The following is a 19376-nucleotide window of genomic DNA, read 5'->3' as shown; positions in this document are numbered from 1 at the left end:
AAACTTTTGGGATAAAAGAAACTCTGAACACCTGATGTTGAAGCACAGCGATATGAAATGGTGAAATGCTGTGACAGTGAAGGCCCCAAAACAGGAGAGATGCAGAAACTCAATCCGCAAGGCAGAACACTGAGGTGTAAATAATGACTCAGTAATTCACCTCACTGGCAAGGAACTTCCTGAACCTTCTGTCAGTGCCTTCTAATTCCTAGCACAGGTGGAAAATTTGAGGAAATTAAACTCTCAATTAGTACTGTGAGCACTGGCATGGAGAATTCCTGGTCTCCCCTCAATGACTGCGAGTCCTTCAGGATTTTTGCACAGCTGGGTCACCACCTTTCTCCTTTGAGTGCCTGTGCTGTAGCGTGGGCAGCAGGACCGAGGCAGGGACCATCCCAGTCCCTGTGCTGGGCACTGCTGGGGCTGCACCTCAAGTGCTGTCCTCAGTTCTGGGCCCCCGCTTTACAGAAGACATTGGGGGGCTGCAGTGTGTCCATAGAGGGGCAACAAGGCTGGTGAAAGGTTTAGAAAATACATCTTGTGAGGAACAGCTGAGGGAGCTGAGGTTGTTTAGTTTTGAGAAAGTTTGTGTGGGAGTCATCATCGCTCTGCAGCTCACTGAAAGCAGCTTGTACTGAGGTGGGGCCGGCCTTTTCTGCCGTGTCTGCAGAGAGAGGACGGGAGGAAATGGCCTTAAACATGAGAGGTTCAGATTAGATACTAGGAGACAATTTTGTCACTGTTTGGGTGGTTGGGCACTGGAGTAGGTTGTCAGAGAGGTGGTATGGGTTTGTCATGGGGGTCTGGCACTGGGTGTTGGCCGCACTGGCTGATGTTAGAGGTCTCTTCCACCCCTGACGGTGCCATGATTGCACCCTTCCATGCCGCAGGGCCGGGACACCCGCAGGCCCATTCCTGCAATGCTTTTAACAACTCCCATTTGCCCTTGGTTCTGCCAGCCTGCTCGACCATTGCTGAGGCAGAGGCGGCCCGCGGCGGCAGCGCCGCACGGCCGAGCTGCGGCGGCCGCGCTGGGCCTGGGGCCCGGTGGCTCCCGGTGCACGGCTGAGGCGGCAATGGGGGCCATGAGGGAAATGATGGAGATGAGGCGATGAGGGAGATGGGCCGATGCCGGAGATGGGGCGATGCCGCCATGGGCGGGGCGGGGCGGCCGCGCTGACGTCAGGGCGGGCGGCGGGGCGCGGGGCGGCTGCGTGTTCCCGCCCTCCGCCCCTCCCTGCGCGGGCCGGGCCGGCCGGCGGGACCCGAGGGCGCGGAGCGGGCCTGCCCCGGGAGGCGACACGGCCCGCGCCGGCCGGCGGTGAGTGCGGGGCGGCCACACCCGCGCCCTCATCGGGGGCTCTGAGCCGGCGGGGAGCGGCCGCCGTCCTCCGCCCAGCGCCGCCGCCCTGCGCCGGGGCGGGGGTCGCGGCTCGGCCGGGGATGCTGCGGCAGCGGGGGCCGCGCGGGCCGCGGGAGGCCGGGGCCGGGCGGGCGGGGCGGCCTCAGCGCTCGGCTCTGGGCCCGCTGAATGTCACGGGCGAACCGTGCCCGGGCTCGGGGACAGCCGGACACGGCGGGCCCGGCGCCGGGAGCGCCCCGGTGCCGGCTCTGCGGTGCTTGGCGTGTGCTGTGATCCGGTGTGCGGGCAGACGCACCTGCGGGTGCCTTGGGAGCAGCTGCTGCGAGCTCCGGCCGCAGAGGTCTTGTAGCGTGAGGTTTCGTATCTCGAGGGATTTAATCTCCGAAAAGGGGAAGCATCAAAAGCACCCAGTGTGTGTTCAAAGATAACAGTTTAAAAAAATAGTGGCAGTAGAAAAGGATTATAATGGTGGCATTTCTGCTTTAGCAGTGATCTGTTGAGATTTATACCAAGGGGATGTTCTATACGTTGTGGTGATTTCACTTTAATGACACTGAGACTTTGCTTTCGTCACCCAGAGCCTGCTGTTCACTTCGTGTTCTGTCAAATGTACTTTGGCACACAATGAAACGTAGGCAACCTCAGCCTTTAACTTTGAGCTGGAGGAGGTCGAGCTGTTTATCTTCAGTTTAAGAAAGCAAAACTGCATGGGAACTTTATGCTCTAGCAGAGCGTTAGTGTCCAGGCCAGACATCAAATTAAGGTAAGGATTGTCCATCTGGTATGCTGTGTAAAGATGTAAAGCACTTTTCAGGGGAACTGGAACCCTGCATTTTGCAGGGTTAGAGCTTCATGTCTACAGCAGGTTTGTTCTTGGTGTCTGTGGGCTTTGAGCCTTGGTTTGGTGCGGAATAGAATTTTTTGCTACGAAGGTTTTAAAAGTGAAATGAAGTTGAATCTAAGTTCTCGTTTTGTTTAATTTTTATAATTGAGAACCACTTCACATATGTACTGAGACTTTAGTAAATTTCTCTTTTCTGGAGAAATATACAAAACTCTTGGGTTACTGAGACTTTAGTAAATTTCTTCCGGACAAATATAGGAAACTCTTGGGTTAGCCTGAGGCAGTAAATATTTACATTGTTTGCTGATAATGAATGAAATTCACAAGTCGTTTTATCGTGTTTGTAATGATCACATAAATTCTATGGGCCCATTTTGAATTACATGCCTCCAAGCTGAAGAGGTGATGGCCTAACAAATGGGACATGAGTAACCTAAATGTCAACCAAGGATCTATGTCAGTATACAGCTTAGAGTAGAAAAGTTGTTTTTGAAGTTGAGATTTAATTTCTGCTCATGGATAGTATTTTTCATTATAAAAGTATCCATGTTTGGATTCCAAAAACTGCCCAGTATTATCTTTTAACTGTAAAACTGTTGAAAGGGTAGAAATAGCCTCAATTAACATAATGATCTCATTTAATGTATTGTTATACTAATGAGTAATCCTGTTTAATGGAACTGTTCCTTTAAAAGCTCATTGGAGTAAAATCCATTACTTTTGGACCTGATCATCCTTTAAGAGGGATTGGTTATTTGGAATAAACCAGTTAGTAGGAAATGTTGGCACAGGTTCTTTAGATAAAAAGCCATCAGGCCATCAGTCTTGAGATGAACATTTCTTGCCTGGAATCCTAAAAAGTGTGGATCTCTCAAAATGGAGAGGAGATGAAGGAATATAAGGTTACAGAAACCAAACCAATATGATAAAATATATCTACAGTGGTTGTGGTGTTCTCTTTCAGCCACTATTCACTGTAAACAGCAGCACCATCTTCTTAATTAGAAGCTTTCAGGCAGGGTTAAGTCTCGTGCCAACAGGGATGCTAAGGAGATCAAAATACTAATGGTGCTTTTGATAATCAGGTTGAAAATCCTGTATTGTGTTTCAATTGGAGCAATAAAAACAGATTATGTAAATCTCTGGATACCTGCACACATGTATGGTACAGTAAAATCCCAAGAGCATTAAATAGTTATCCCAAAGTTGAAGTTTGGCTGGTCAGGAAAGGTCTCTGCATTTCTTCCCAGCTCTTGGACACACAGCTCACTCTACCCTGCTACCAAGTAGGTGCATTTTGGAAGATACTCTGGGAATGTTGTTTTCTCCTTAACCAAAAGTAGCTGGATTTGCAGAGTCCTGGACTTTGCTCAGTAGTCATTCTCTGTTCCAAAAGGAGGATTCAGCTGCAGCAGTTCTGCTGACAGTATCCTATAGGAATTGAGGAAAGTCTCCTCAGGGTGGGGGTTCTGCTTATCCCTGGTCACATGGGGAGCTGGTGTCACAAGTTCTTGCTGAAATGCCTGATTCACTGCAGATTGTTGGGTTTGTTTTTCATGAGCACTTAGTCTGTGCTGAGCTGAGGTGCTGCTCTGCAGAGTGCATTTTAATGGCATTATTGAAGAGGTACTGGCACTGCTGGCAGTGTCCTCACTGCAAGCAGGCTTGGCTTCTTAGCCAGAGGAAATGGCTGATAAGGATTTACTTTGATGAGGTGGCTGAACAACTTATGGATCAGAATAACCCTTAAATTGTACATAATTTCTGCAATTATTCCCTGAAGCCTAAGAAGTTCTGTGCTTTTAGGCTAATCAGCCCAGATGGCTTGTGACACACACAGCACAAGGGAAGCATCCAGGGAGAACTGCATGTCCCAGCTCCTCTTGACTCAATAGTATGCCTACTTTAAGCTGGAGATTCAAAAATCTCTTCTAGAAGGATGCAGAGTTTATCACTGCAATGTAGATTTAGTTGATCATTCCATTCACACTCTTTTTGTAAGTTGTTTTAAAGATTGGCTTTACTTAAATGCTATTATTTTCTGATCTTGTATGTTAAAATTATTACATAGTCATGTTGATATATATTTTTGGTGAGTTGAGGGTTGCTGTGGCTTTTGGGTGACCTTCATCTCAGTAAAGCAATCTTGCATAGGTAGAAACTTGGCAAGGCCCAGGCTGCTGCTGTTGGTAGCAGGAGACTTGAGGGGAGGAGCACAATCTGTCAGCCTGCATGGCTTTATCCATCAGTAAACAGAGTTAAAAGCAGAAAAAAGTATCTCTGTGTAAATCTTTTAATCATGGAAGCTTTCTGAAATGGTAATTTGGATATGTATAGCTTTACTATGACTCCATTGAGATCCTGATTAAGCAAAACAAGCAATATGTATTGCCTTCTGTAAATTTGAATAAAACACAACATAGATGACTAACTCTGAAAGGGATCCTGTGACAAACTGTCATTCCTAACTGAAGTTGCATCTCAATTTCTCAGATAATCTGTTTTGGTTTTTTTTTCTCCTTCAGTTTCAAACCTCTGGGGACATAACAAATATCTGTGTCTTCCACGCTGTAGGAAACTGACCTTGAGAAGTACATTCCAGAATAGCTGTTGGTGTATCAGAAAGCTGGTAGGAAAACACAAAACACACATTAAAATCCTGAAGGCTGCCACTCTGTTGTCGAAAACATGTTGGTGTTTGTTATGCTGTGGGAAACTTGCAAAGTTGTTTGGTACTCAAACATTTTCAGGGAGTCTGGTTTTGAGACTGGAAACTGATTTATATCAGTGGAATTGTAGACAGAAGCTGTATTGAGTCCAGCACTAATGAAATGAAACTCAATAGCAAGAAAATGATACTTTGAAGATGTGTTTTACAAATAAGCAAGTTTCAGCTGAAAGCTGTAATACACAGATGTGTGGCTGCAGTAATTTTGATCAAGGATGAATGTTAAGAAGTGAAACTTCAAATAATACAGGAAAACACATAAATGTGAAACAAACTGGTGTGTTTGGTAGCCAGGAGAGCAGGTACCCATAGCCTCTTCTGGCACTGTAGGAGGTTTAGAAGCAATTTTAGTAGTAATTTTCCTTGGGAATCTGTGCAAGACAATGAAATAACCTTGAAAGAATTGTTATTGGGGCTCTGGAACTCCTTGCTTAAGGCAGTCAAGGATGAAGAAGGTTTGGGGCTCGAGGACAGGTTACATGAAATAGTGGCCAAGAGATCTGTGGAGGGTTCCTGAATAAACTGCATCAAATTTAAGAAATTCTATGAATTGAGAACAGTTGAAGGTTGAGGAAGTCACATTCTGTCTTTGCCCTAATCATCCCTTCTCTGGTTTATTTTTTGTTTTAAGGCAGCCACAGGAGTTAATAGGATTTTTGTTTTGCTCACCTCTAAAATAAAATTGTCTGGAGGAACTGTATGGAGAATTGAACTGGGCATTGAAGTGCCATGATCTACACACAGTGAAATTCCATGATTTATATAATATTTCCAGCTTATGCAGAATTCACTGTCTGTCTTCATGGTAGCAGTGTTAAGGGTTTTCTCTGTCAGTCCTTTTTCTAGTATTTTTTTAAATCCAGTAGTAGCTGACTTAACAATATGATTTTTTTAGATTCATAGCAATGTGCTGATGTGTTCTTGTCTCAAGATCATGATCTTCTGTGAAAAACTGAACTATGCTGAAATAGCATTGGCAATATGTAGCAAAGAAAATCTCAAAACTATTTTTTTCTATCTTCTTTCTGCTTCATCCTGTCTAATCTTGCTCAGTTATCACGTGTGAACCTCTTCAGGCTTATTGAAGATATCCCAGTGCCAGTGAGTCTGTGAATTACATGCAGTCTCTTCCAATTATCTCTGCTTAACCTATAACTACAATTCTTACTCAGGCAGCAGGAGAAAAAGAAAGAATGAGTGTATGTGGCTAGAGGGGGGAAAAAAACCAACTTACATACTGGTTGAAAGCTCAGCCTCATTGAAGATTTAAACCCATGGAAATTCTTAATCTTGAGATACCCACATAGAAAAACTGCTCAGCAGCAGTTCAGACAGGAAGTATTGTTTCTGTTATTAGTCATTATTTAATCATTACAAAATATAGATGGAAAAATATGTTAGTGCCAGTGTGAGAGGCTTCTAGCTCGAGACAGCTCAGTGTTTTTACATGGAGAACATGCATCAGTTGAATAAACAAACCAGAGGAGTAGGATGGACAACATGGCAGTCTAAAAAGGGATATTTCCAGTTATAATTAGCTGTATACCAAGTTTCACTTGGCTTTCAGCCTGCCTGTTCTTATCAACAAGAAAATCCTGCTCCAGCTAACATGTTTGTATGTAAGAAGTAGAAAACAGTAACTGGTAACCAGCTCTTTGAGTTTGTTACTGAGTCAGTGGTGAAGTAAATCTTTGCTAGAAGAGTTAGAGATGGGAATAGTGTGTTTGAATCACTAGGTAACAGTGGATAGTGCTGAGGAAAAAAAGGTTATTCCTCTGATTCTAAGTGAAATATTTGCTAGAGAACAGCAGGTAGTTCCTACTGGTTTGCAGTAGGACACTGCTTTTGAGACAGATGCAATCTTTCTGGATTTGTTCTTACAAGGCAGATTAAATTACCCATGTGAAATGCTGTGCTGAAGGACTAATACCATCAGCAGGAGCAAGGGCCTGTTTCTGCTGTCAGTTGCTTTGATGCTGACATAATCACAAAATGTTTTAAGGGGAGATCAGGATCTGACATTTCACTGGTAGAAAGCTTTAATTCTAGACTGCAATTGATGTTTGGGATTTTTCCAGTCAATCTTAGCCACAGCATAAAATTTAAATTGCCTTTATGATGGTGATGCACCTTTAAAATTCTTCTGAAAGGCAGGCTTCTGATTACCTGCTGCCTTATTCTTCATGTAAGAATGCCAAAAATGTTTGAGAAGCCTTGGAAAAAAGACTCTGATGGGAAAGAGGAGAGTCTTTCCAAAATCCATGTACTTGCACCCAAGCATATACACAATTATGATTTATCTTCCAGGACAGAAATCTTCATAAATGCAGGGAAGTATTAAGGCAGCATAGGAACCTAGATTAAAAAATGTCCTTTATAGTCACAGTATGTTTGTTTGGAGTTGTTTTTGGAAGGGCTTGGGAGGTGGTGCTGGTGAATGATTAACAGGTTTTGGCTTCTTTGTAGCTGTGTGACTTTGTCTCTAGGTTGCAGAGCATTGGATCTGTAAGGCAGACAGACAATGTCTGTCTTTTCTTACTTTGGTTTTTCCCCTTTCTGTTTGTTATCCCTGCAAATTTGGTAACAATTTAAAGTATCATCAACAAGAGAAATGAGTAAAGGCTTTTTGTTTCTCCAACAAAGATGTTGAAAACATCTGCATCTTTTGCTATTTAAAGTGCTATTAAGCAGCCCTAGTGAAGAAGCCTTACTTGCTCACTGGGGTGGAATCTCCTGGGTTGGTTCAGTCCACAGGAGGCTGTTCCTTGCATAACATTAGGAGTGAAGTAATCCACATAATTTAATTCCTTCTGGCAGGGGTGTTTCTGCACTGGGGGCAGATGTATTGGCCATGATTATGGTAATTTTCTGATAGATGGCAATATATCCCTCCCACCTCTTGCAGCATTCCTGGGGTCAGCACACCTAATGTAGTGCTGCTGTCATCTGGGCCTTGTGTTCCTTGGATGCCTGTGAAAGCCACTGTGCCCTGCTCTTGTGTTCTGGAGCTGGTTATGCAAGGGCTGCCTGGTGTTTGTATCTGCAGGTACAGGCTTGATGTTGCTCATCCAGGTTGAACAAGGCCTGCTGAAGAGAGGAATTGATGACTTCTGCAAGAGGAGCATCAGATGAAGAGCAGGTTCAGGGAAGAGTTGTGCATCTCCAATGCTTTATTCCAATTTCTGGCTGACCTGTCCCTGACAGCAGTTGGGCTGTCAGCACCAAGGCAGCAAAGAGTAACTGCCATTGCACTTCATGTCTCATTTATCAGCAAACCATAATAACCTGCATTAACACTTATGAGGAACTTGAAATTGCACTGTCAAGGCTTTCTTCTTCCTTACAGACCCTGATAGTCTCTTCTACTGGGAGTCATTTGTCTGTACCCTGAGCTATCCTCTTCCATCTTCTTGTCTTTGTGCTGAAGCTGTTCTTTGCTGCAGCTGGCTAAACATCTGGACCTTGACTGCCTTCCACCTTTTTAGTTGTGTAAGAATGTCAAAAATCAGTGCAGCTTTACTTGTTTGAGAAACAGGTTTTTAGCAAAAGCTTTTCTTGTAGGTAAAATTTTCATAACTGTTTTCCATAAAATCTAAAAGGGCTTATGACAACTCATACCCTGTTTTGTTTCAATGTTTTGGTTAGTTTTGATGTCAAAATTTGGAGTTTAAAGTGCATAGTTTCTGTTTGACTAATATGAAAAGCACAAGTGGGCAACAATTACAAAGTATCCTTGTCTGGGTAGGTAACACTTGCCCTTTTTTGCTTCCTTGAGGTGCCTGATGCTCTGTGTAAACAGCATTAATGGCACAGTGAACTGCCAGTGTGGCCCTGAGGGATGCAGAGGGAGGTTTTGATTCTGGAAGTATTGTGGTAGCTTTCTTCTACAAAATAGAGCTGCATTTCCCTATTTCTTTTTCTCCAGTAAGTGCTTATGTCCTCTTGCCTTATCAAACATGAAGAATGCTGATGAATAGCAAGAATGCTTTTAGAGTTCACAAGGGATGTCACATTTTCTGCTGTATTGACCAGAGATATTGCTCAATGTTAGAAATACTGAAACTCCAATCTCTTTATGAGGTATTTCTTGCTTCCTTCTCCCTTTATTCATTCTCATGTTCTGCTCCTGTTCTTTGTCCTAGTGTATTTTGACAGTAAATTGAGCACAAGAGCAGCTTGGATAACTGGTTGGTTGGTGTTTGCTAGATCAGCCCTTCAAAGTGGGTAGAATCTCGTTAGTGTGAGGGAGGAAAAACAGAAAAGGGTGTATCTGTAAGCTGCCTTGAGACCTGAAAACAGAATCTCACAATTTGGGACACAGAAAAGCAAGGTAATTTCAGAGAAATAGAACAAGAAGCCCTCGCTGTCTTGGAGTTTCTTGCTGTGCTTCCTGGCTATGGTACCTTCAGAAGGCAGTTTCAGGGAAGGTGGTTTTAATCACTGCAGTTGGGACATAGGAAAGTGAGAGTGGCTGAAATTCAGGGATGCCTTCATAAAGCATTGGGAATTGAGTCCAGAACAGATCTTTTGGAAAAATGGAAGACAGGAGAAGGAAGGCAGGCTTGGAGCATTTCACTGCAGAGCTGATAAATCTTACTGGATCTTGGAGTGAAGGTGGCACTTTGGGCTGAACTGAAACCACTCCGTGCAGAGTAAACAGCGCAAAAAGTTGTAAATACTCAAAGTTCACTCTGGAAGCCATCAGAATTTCTGGTTGCATTCTGATTCATTTTAATTCATGCAGCATGAATGATTTCCTCAGGATTCATGATCTTGAATTCCCCAGGGCTTGTCATGCTCAGAGCAGGTGTTTGCCAGCTGGATCTCTTGCCAGTTTCTTCCATTCTGTTAAGCTCCCATGGTCCTCTTAAAGCTGAAAATTGACTTGCAGTCATGCTGCCCATCTTGGAATGTTCTTAAGTGAGTGCTGAGGAAGCCTTTTGCTGTTTCTGTTGCAAGGACCTCCCAGATTTTTCCCTGTTGACATTCAATACCTCCCTACATTGGTGGAAATAAGATATTTCCACATAACTGATGTAATTTTAATAACCCAGAGGTGTAAGAGGTGGGTTTATAAGCTGTGCACAGGGCACAGCTGAAATACATGTGCACTTCAATTTCTGTGAGTGAAACACCGATCTGAAACTGCTGCCATGGCAGTAGGACTGCAAGGGGAATTTCTATGGACTGTCACCAGCCTGTCACATGTGTTCCATCCCTCAGCTGGGTGTTCCACACTGCTGTGACAAGAGGAGGGGAATTCAGTCCCATTCAGGAATCTGGAACTGGAAAATGCTGTTATCTGCCTGGTGGCAGGGATCCTAGGGATTGCAGGATTTTAAAATGTATGAATACATTTTCAGATGTGTGAATCTTTAAGCTGTCTTCTTCTGTAGGGCAGAGTCTCAGGTGCAAAGCTGGACTTTGCTGAGAAGCTGAGTATAGGAAACTGCCTTCCTGGTGGTGCTGAAACAAACTGAATGAAATGACAGTGAATGTTGTGCTTGCCACTTGAAACCAACAGTGCAGGATTTAATTGAGGTGTAAATAATTCTGTAGAGGAAGTACCAAGGAGGGTGAGAATTAATATCCTTTTGCTTATCACCAGGATCTTGAATATCCTTGAAGGTAAGGATGTAGCAGCTTTTCAGTTAATTCAGATTATACTTCTGAGGGGTTCTGTGGATTTTAACTCCTTTTCCCTGGATCATTATGTAAGGCTAGGCTCTTTATAATTAGCTTAATTCCTGATTAGGCTTGTGTGCACTAGATAATGTATTTCCCAAGGCAAAGAATATAAAACTTGTTTGCCCAAATGTCAGTTTTTTAAAAATCCATAGATTACTTAAGTCTAAAAATACTTTGAATTTCTTTATAGTACAGTAGGCTGCAATTTAAATTGTACTGAACTTGAATCTTCTGGGATGCAGAAATCATACTCTAACTGGTAACAGTGCTGCTTGATAAGGGAGTTTAATTGTGAGGCTGGTGGAATCTTTCCTAGTAAACATAACTAAAGATTAAGGAAGTTTTAGAGAACTAAATAAGAAAATCCCCCATTTTCTGGAAAACATCTGCCAGACATGATGCTGTTAAGTTTTAGTGGTTTTTTTGATGACATTGTGTTTCAATGAAACAAATGAAACATCTGGGCTCCAGAAAGTGGCACAGTAGTTACAGTTACATAGCTAATAAAATACAGAGAAGTATTGTTTGTTTTTTAATTGAATTATCTGAAGTGTTCTGGGCTATCAGTATGGTTTTGTTGAAGATAATGTGTTGTCTTTGCCTAATCAAGGATAAATGAGCAAGAGCCCTTCCTAGAGAACTGAAAGGTCTCCTTTTCAAGTTTAATTTGCAGCACTTGGTGGAGGATTAAAGTAATCTAATTAAATGGCCTCATTTAAATTTTGCAGTCACCTAAGAGATGGTAGACAGATGTGAAAAGGGAATTATCCATAAAGCATGCAAGTTAAATTAGCAGCTTTCTAATTTAACTTTTTCAATTTGGAAGATTTCTTCACAAGACTTGCCTTTTCTTTCGAGTGAGGTTATCATCTGAGGGATCTGCACTGTGATGCTTGCTGGGAATGAATTCATCAGCATATTAAAGGCCATTTTTTATTCATGGAGTTATTAAAAAAGTTGTACTTTATTGGATGTAGTTGACATGAAATAAAGATCTTTGATGTTGCCTGATGATATTATTATCCTGTGCAAGGTATGCAGGTAGGCAAGAAGTCTGACATTAGACACCTCAATCCACATGCAGGCAAGTGTTATACATGTGAATGAAATGTTCTGCTGGTCCTCCTTTGCACACCTGGGTGAGAGCAGTGTCTCTGCTGTGCAAGAATTCACTGAGTCTTTGAAAAGTCAGGATTTGTGTATTTCAAAATGGAAATGCACACACCAGTTGCAGAATGTGGATTCTGGTGTTCTAACAAGTTAGGAGCCCCTAAATGCCCTGTCTGCAGTGCCTTTCTCTTTCTATCTTTGTCATGTAGATCTGCTTCCAGAAGTGCTGCTCTGGGGCATCCTATTCGCTGGCAAATCCTCAGGGTGTTTCAGTTTGCATGAATTTAATGCCACTTCGATCTTATCTTTGATTTTATCTTCAACTGTATCACTGAGAATTTAAATGCTTCTTAGTGAGTCTTGCAGCTTGGGGAGTGATTCACTTTAGGGTAATGCTTGCTGTGGTTACACAAGATATTCTATGTACTTTGAATAAGTAGAACTTTTGAATTTGCTTACTAACACTGACCTTATGCAACTCTTGCACTGTACCTCAGGTTTATGTGCCAATCAGATGATTTCCAAAGTAGACTGCTGTCTCCATAAAAAAACAATTACTAGGAATGTGAATCTTGTTTTGGGAGATCCAAAAGGTCTGGGAAGAAAAAATGTTGTGGTGAGATGCATGATGAGTAGTTATTTCCTATATTGGAATTGGCATTGGGGAAATGGAAAACAATCTCAAAAAATTGGCTTTTAGTCAGATTTTACATTATTGTTTTTTACGGGTTTATGTTGCTGACCACAGGTTTTTATTGTGTCATATTTATGGCTTTTTAAAAAATAATAAATCTTAATTTTATAACTTAATAATTGTAACAGTTGAAAAGTTCAGTTTGTTGCTAAAAATGGGTAAATGAAGTAAAAAATGTAAATGGGTAAATGAAGAAGAAACAAACAAAAATATCATCCAAACTCTTCTCAAGTTTATTTTATTGATTACAAAAGGAAAACAAAAAAAGATGGTTTATGTAGAGAATGAAAGTTGGGAGAGGGAGCTGTCATCTGAAGAGCGTATTATTGCCAGATAACTGCTGGAACTTTGGAGTTCACAAAATGTGTCTGTGTTACTCTTTATCAGCATGGTGGAGTTTAGCACAGAAATCTAGGAAGCCTATAGCTGCAAATGTACAGAAAACTGTGTTTAATGTGTGGTTGATTCAGGTTTAATGTTGTTTTATTTTCCTTTCTTAGATTCAAGCACCCTTTAAGGACCAATGTACCCAATAGCTCATGGAAGAAAAAAATCAAAACAGGACATCCTTGGTTTCCAGGCTACCGAAATATGGAATGAAAACTTTAGGGGCTGTTTTGCAACCGATGCCAAACGGGACGGCCGTGAACTTAGCAGGGAGTAACGGTGGCAAAAATTTCAACAAGCACAATGGCACTGTTGGAATGTCTTCCTTTGCTTTCAACTGGAAAAAATCAAATAAATATCAGCTTAACGATCAGAATGGGAGAGAGGTCAACACCAGACGCAATTCTAATGAAAAATTAATTGATTCTGAGAAGTTCCCTCAATCTCAAGGAGCATTGGGCAATGATGAGCTCAGGGTGGGTTTGAACAGCACTGCTTCGGTTGTGTCAAAAGCAGCAAAGCAAACCAATATGTTTGTATCTTCTACTGAGGAATTAAATCCAAAGTCTATACCTGGACTCTCTAGTTCAGCTAAATTCACCAAAGGTACCCTGTCAGGAAGGACATACTCTGGACTCAATGCTCCAAGATCAAATTTAAATGGATTTTATGGAAATCGGCCGGTGGTAGGTTTGCAGAGACCTAGAGCTAATTCTGGTGCCACAAGGACAAGTTCAGGAGAAAGCCTGGCACAATCTACAGACAATGCCAGCAAGGCTTTTTCCTGTGACAAAATGGTAAGATCACAAAGTTTTTCACATTCCATTCAGAATTCTTTCCTTCCCAGTGCATCTCTAACCAGGTCACATTCCTTTAACAAAGCTGTGGATCTTACAAGGCCTTATCATAGTCAGAATGTCGCTGCCAGGACGTCTCAGAGGCCTGCTCTGCTGTCAAGGAACGCGTGTCAGTTGGATGTACCCAATGGAAACGAGCCAATCAAGTATGGGTTTACCAGACCGTACTCGGCTGTGTCAGCTCCCTGTTCCAAGAAACCCCCACTGTCAAATGGATCTGGGTCAGCACCTTCCTATGGATACAGATTGAGTCGGCCTTCCCTGCTGAAGCCGACCAGGCAGCGCTTTGCTGGGAATGCTGTTGTGGATGGCAGCAAAAGCGCGGCTCCGGACGCGCGCCTGCTGGAGAGCGCGGAGATCTCAGCCAGCATCAACAGAGCCGTTGATAAAAACAGCATCCTAGAGAGCAGGGCTCACAGAACAGAACCTGGGGAGGCCCTGCAGGAGAGTCTGGGAAAGCATGGGTCAAAAGTGATGTGTATGAGTGATGATGGAGATGAAATATCGATATCTTCTTTGTCGTCCTCTGAGAAAAATGATCTGAGTGAAGACTTCAGTGATGATTTCATAGATATAGAAGAGGCAAACAGGACTGTACAAATCCAGCAGAAGGAGAGCTGCCTTCAGGAATTAGAGCATGGGAGCAGAACGTCCATCGAGCCCTTCACGTCTCTCAAGGAAGGTGGAGGATCTCACTGTAATTCTGACGACTGGCTTGATATAAATGTGTCTGGTAAATACGTTTTTATGTTCTTTTTGAAATTTTAGGTGCTAAGTCAAAATTCTGTAATGGTAATTAAGTTATTTCATGTACTTACCCATTGCTTATGATTTGTTTCAGAATGCAACTGCTCTGTGCTGACATATGTGTTTGCTTGTGCCTTTTCTGCATTAGAGTTTTTTCCCAAGCATTACTTTGAAGAGCCCTTTGTGATAAAAATGAAAGTGACCTCCTTTAAACACATTTGTGTTGTGGTTGTGGGATTCCTCATATCTTTGCTATGCCATTCATTTTCTGGGTTGGTGATATTTTAAGAAAATTTCACCTCGTGCTCCCTCCACCTCTGTAGGCAGAGAACAGCTGTAACTGCTTCTAAGCAGTGGAAATAAGTGTAGGATGTGTAATTGAATTAGTTCAGTTATAAACAGGATTGTTACTGGGTCTTTTTTGTTTTTTCTGATGTATATTGATTCTTTAAAAATGAGTGGAAGATACACAAGAAGATGCTTTTGAAAGTCACATTTTCAAATCTTTGATGGGCTTCTGATGATAAAAGCTTATTTGAGGGATGTTGCAATTGAAAGACTAGATCCAAAGGATATATTTTTGGACCCACCTTCTAATATGTTAAAGAGATGCAGATTTCTAGAAAGTAGCTTCCATGGTGGGTGAATTAGGGCAGTGGAAAAGGTTAGCAATGATGTAGATTGGAAGATTCCTTGGTTGTAGCTGCCAAACCAGCTTAAGCTTTTCCCCCTTCTGGGATTAGGGAACAATACTGCAGAAAGCTTTCAGGTATTTCTGTTACAGTACAGCTCCAGCAAAGGTAGCACACCACTAACAGGCATTTTAATGTTTATTTTTTGAAAATTGGTTTGTTTTTGTAGTCTTAACTGATGCTGTTCTCTTTAAGCAGTGGATGACAACAGTGAAAGCACAAAACACACTACTGAGAATGTCATCTCTTCAGAGATGAACTACAGAGCTGGCTCCTCCTTTGAGCTCTCTCCATCTGACAGCTCTGATGGCACATACATGTGGGATGAAGAAGGGCTGGAACCCATAGGAAGTGTCCATCCGTGTGGGAGTTACGACTCTTCAGAAATGAACAGCATAGTATGTATCTGTGTTCATAACTTGCATTATTACAGTGTGTTGAGTTTAGTGCTTATTAAGTATATTTTTAAAATATTAATTATTTTTAAAAAATTATAATTGTTTCCTCTTTGTGCCGTAGTTGATTGCTTTGTGAAACTTCTTGTTTAGGAGCTCCTGTTTCTGGACCAGGTGACCTTCATCAGGCTGTTTGCACACATTTTTTTTCTTTCCTGATTCTAAAGTCAGGACAAAACATGTCCTTCCTTATGCAGTCTCATAGCAGAGCTCACAAAGAGTAAAGGAATTTGATTTCTGCAAAGTATAAGTTCAACACCTCCTAGCAATCTCTAAACATAGGAGTGAAAAAGCCAGAAAAGAGCTGTTTCCTCTGTAGCTTCTTGCATCTGTTATTCTGTACTGTGTGCTCATAGGGCCCCTGTGAGCTGAAGCAGACATTTGATTTCTCTCTTCAGTCAGTCCCAGCATCTTTGAGGTGGAGACCTGACTGTAGCTCACTGTACCAGGACTCTTTGTGCCTCTCCAGTGGGATTCACAAATGCAGCACAACGTTTTTCTCACTGCTGAACTCAAACTGATGTGCAAGAAACATCATGAAATATGAGGAGAGTGGATGGAGAGTTGTTGCTGTGCTGTGATCCTCTGAGATCAAGGAGCCAACCTTGGCATTTCAGTGGGCCTGAGGAAAATTCTGTCTGTCTGCTCTGTTTGTACTCCTTTATCTGCACAGAGTTTGAATCAAGCAACTTGGGTTCTATAAACATGATGCTAACAATCAGAGTGTTTGACAAAACCAGTTTGGTTTAACTGATGTGTCATGCTTCGTGAGTTTCAGGTGTGTTGGGTGCTGTGTCACCACTGCAATTTAGTAATGCAAATACCACTTTCAGACTTGGGCACAGATAGGTAATTACATTCTTTGTGTGTAACTAAATATCAATTCCTGATATCTTTTCAGCTGCTTATGGTATTGTTTGCTCTCAGTTTTAAATTATGATGTTGGGATCTAGTGCTTGAAAGAGTTTAGCAGTGGTTATTAACTTTTTGTGGCAATTGTGACCAGCTTGGAAAAGCTGTTAGATATTTTTGTAGTGTGAGTTTTGTAGCTTTATTGGTGTTTACAGGGAAAAGTTTCATGGAGGCCACTGCACAAACAAATACCCTTGTTGCATGCACATGCATGCACATGCCAAGAAAAAAAGGAAGTTTTTAAACTTTGTCCTTGGTAAGTTTTCAACATAGATATTTTGATACATACACTGAAAAGTAACAAACAAATGGAAGACATTTCTTTTATTTTTCTTTCAGAGTATGTATCTAGGTTTTGGTCTGTGTAGCCCCTGTGAATTAATTTGTGCATGGCTATGAGTTCCTGTTGAATCAATGAGCTGATTGACAGAAGCTGTTGTAAGCAGATGAGAGGTACATTAGAAGCCTTTGATATTCTTATTCACTATTTTGGATTATTTCTTTGTTTATTAAAAGTTAACAGTTTTTAGAGAGGGCTTAAGAATGGAAGAATGTATTTACTAGTTTTGGAGGAAGTGGAGAAAGGAGATTTTAAGACTTGATGTTGAATCTAGAAGATCACGTATTGTTGCTACCCATTTTGATATTTTTAATCCTGTTACTTTCCTGAATTCAGTGCTTACTGCTGTACTGTGGCATTTATCTGAATGAGAAAAGCATCAATAGCACCTTTTATTTTTGCAAGGCAGAAATGTATTTTCAGTAGCTTGGATTTTGAGGGGGGGAAATGGAGCTCTGAAGTGTTGAATTGCCTCTTAGTAGTGGGATTTTAAAATTTTTTTTCCCTGTACTTGTAGGTTTTGGTAGAAATTATGATATATTTGATTTCTTTAGCCTAAAGATTGACAGTGATCTTTTCTAATCTGAAGATGCAAAAGAATTTCTGATGCAGCTTTTCATTCTTTCTGAAAAACAGTACTCTTGAGTAGGTTTTGTAAGCTTTTGTTCCATGTTTTTTCCTTTTCTCTGCAAGCAGGGAGTAGAAAGACAAAAAAGTGAAGGCATTGAGAATAATTATTGTGATTAGTCAACACGTCAGATGTTTTGATTGCTGGCAGATACGTGATCAAATTATGCAGTTTCTATCCTCTAGTGTGGTGAGTTAAAAGCAGTTCATATCTGTGTGTCAAAATCCAATTGATGAGAGTCAGATTTAAGAATTTGGAGTGCTTGGGCTAGTGCCAGCCTGCCTGCCCTTGGATTTAGTATTTCCAGGGCAGTCACCAAAGCAGTAGTTCTGGAGTTCCTGTGGCACCAGGCTGGGTGAGTAGAAGCAGTGTGGCTGAGTGACAATTCAGGGAACTGTGTGCTGAGTAATTGGTCATGTTTACTGCATAATTTGCCTTTTTTCTTCCTCATTTTCATCCCACTGCTGTTTTGGTAGTCTTTTAAGCTATCTTTTAGTCTTTTAACAAATACTAAAATGCTAAATGTTTTTCCTAAGCTTTTCCATAGATGGCAGTGCAGCCCCCCCTAGGGTGAACTTGGTTTAGGAGTGTTTGGAGCATCTTTGGGAGGGCAGCTTTTGCAAAGGGGATTTTAACTGGGCTTCTGAAATGAGAACCAGCATAGAAAGGCAACAGCAGGAACTTGCTGGCCTCTAAGGCTCATTGTTCCTTTTGGGGAGCAGAAAAGCCAATATCTTTGCTATTCTCAGTGCATCTTGGTTTTAAAGATATGGGGATGAAGAACAAAAGAAAATTTGGCCTCTTTTAGTACAGTCCTCCTGTTCTTTACTAACTGAGTCAGCAGCTGTGGAGAAAGTGTGTAATACAGGGTTGGAAGTTTAAGAGTCATACAAATCTAAATAATATCACAGGGAGGATTTAGAGCTTGGTAGGAATTTGTGGGGTTTTTTTGTAAGGATGAAAATATTTTCATTACCTAATTCCATAACAGAAAAGAACTAATTCCACTATCTCTGTTGTTGTTTTATTTTCACTTTCAAATGGAAATTTTGGTTATTTTGGATAACTTTCTTAGTGCTGAACTAAGTAGGCAAATGAGAAAGAGAAGCTTTAATGTGTTTGTTCAGAGTGAAGCTTTGAATGTCTTTGGCAAGTGCAAGTCCTTATTTACGTTGAGAAGGATTAATAGTACAGCTGTTCTTGTTCTGAGGTATCTGCTTGTTTTAAAGATGCTGCAATATTCTAGTGCTCAAAGTCTGCAAGAAGTAAAACTTTAAACTGAAAACATTCCAATAGTTTTGGCTTCTTTCTGTAATATTCTTGAGAGAGGTTTTTGCAATGTGATTTGGGTTTTTTTTTCATTTCTTTTCAAGCAATTTCATTTGGGCCAATAGGTTTGGACAGGAAGCTTTCAGAGTGTTCCCTGTACTGTCAGATTGACTCTTTCCTGTAGGCTCCAGTAGCAATGTGGATCTTTGCACTGTGTTCATTTTTCCTGAAGTAAATCCAGCCAGTATTTTTTGGATATGTGCAGAGTGAACACCAATGTAATTATAAGGCATAGGATTATGGAATAATAATTGAAATCTGGCTTGAGGAGACAGATGGGTTTTAACTGCTTTGCTGAGAATTTAATTGCTCTTGGGATGAAATCTGGATCTCGCTGGAATGAATCAGTTTGACACATGGCCAGAATTTTAGCCAGAGTATAAAACAGTTACATTTTTCTCTTCTTCCAGGCAATTTTTTGAAATCTTGTAAGATTGTTTGTTGGTATTCTTTGTTATATTTTTCCCCTTTGTGACTGCAACTTGGTCAAGGGCACTTCTGAATTAGTTTTTGAGACTGGGCAAAATGCTTTCTGGTTCCTGAAGCATTGGTACTCAGTGGAATATGCTCTACTTCTTAAAGAAAATGAACTTGCTAAAATA

General features: G+C 41.5%; 1 protein-coding gene across 7 annotated transcripts in view; it reads left to right on the top strand.

Annotated features, from left to right (window-relative positions):
* Positions 1-1218: 1218 nt before the first annotated feature.
* Positions 1219-19376, top strand: part of CCSER2 (coiled-coil serine rich protein 2) — a 61725-nt gene continuing 43567 nt past the window's right edge. For 3 of the 7 annotated variants that reach the window (XM_064717551.1, XM_064717555.1, XM_064717554.1), the window contains exons 1-4: positions 1219-1321; positions 1942-2126; positions 12928-14404; positions 15309-15508. In XM_064717551.1, coding sequence (XP_064573621.1) covers positions 12967-14404; positions 15309-15508 — 1638 coding nt within the window. In that variant the 5' untranslated portion in view covers positions 1219-1321; positions 1942-2126; positions 12928-12966. Of the gene's footprint in view, positions 1322-1941; positions 2127-12927; positions 14405-15305; positions 15509-19376 lie in introns of all 7 variants that reach the window. The other 4 variants (XM_064717548.1, XM_064717553.1, XM_064717552.1 and 1 more) reach the window with 2 other exon arrangements.

This window comes from Zonotrichia leucophrys, chromosome 6 (genome assembly GCF_028769735.1).
Source record: "Zonotrichia leucophrys gambelii isolate GWCS_2022_RI chromosome 6, RI_Zleu_2.0, whole genome shotgun sequence".
Lineage (NCBI taxonomy): Eukaryota > Metazoa > Chordata > Aves > Passeriformes > Passerellidae > Zonotrichia > Zonotrichia leucophrys.
This window is presented reverse-complemented; position numbering and strand designations above follow the sequence as displayed.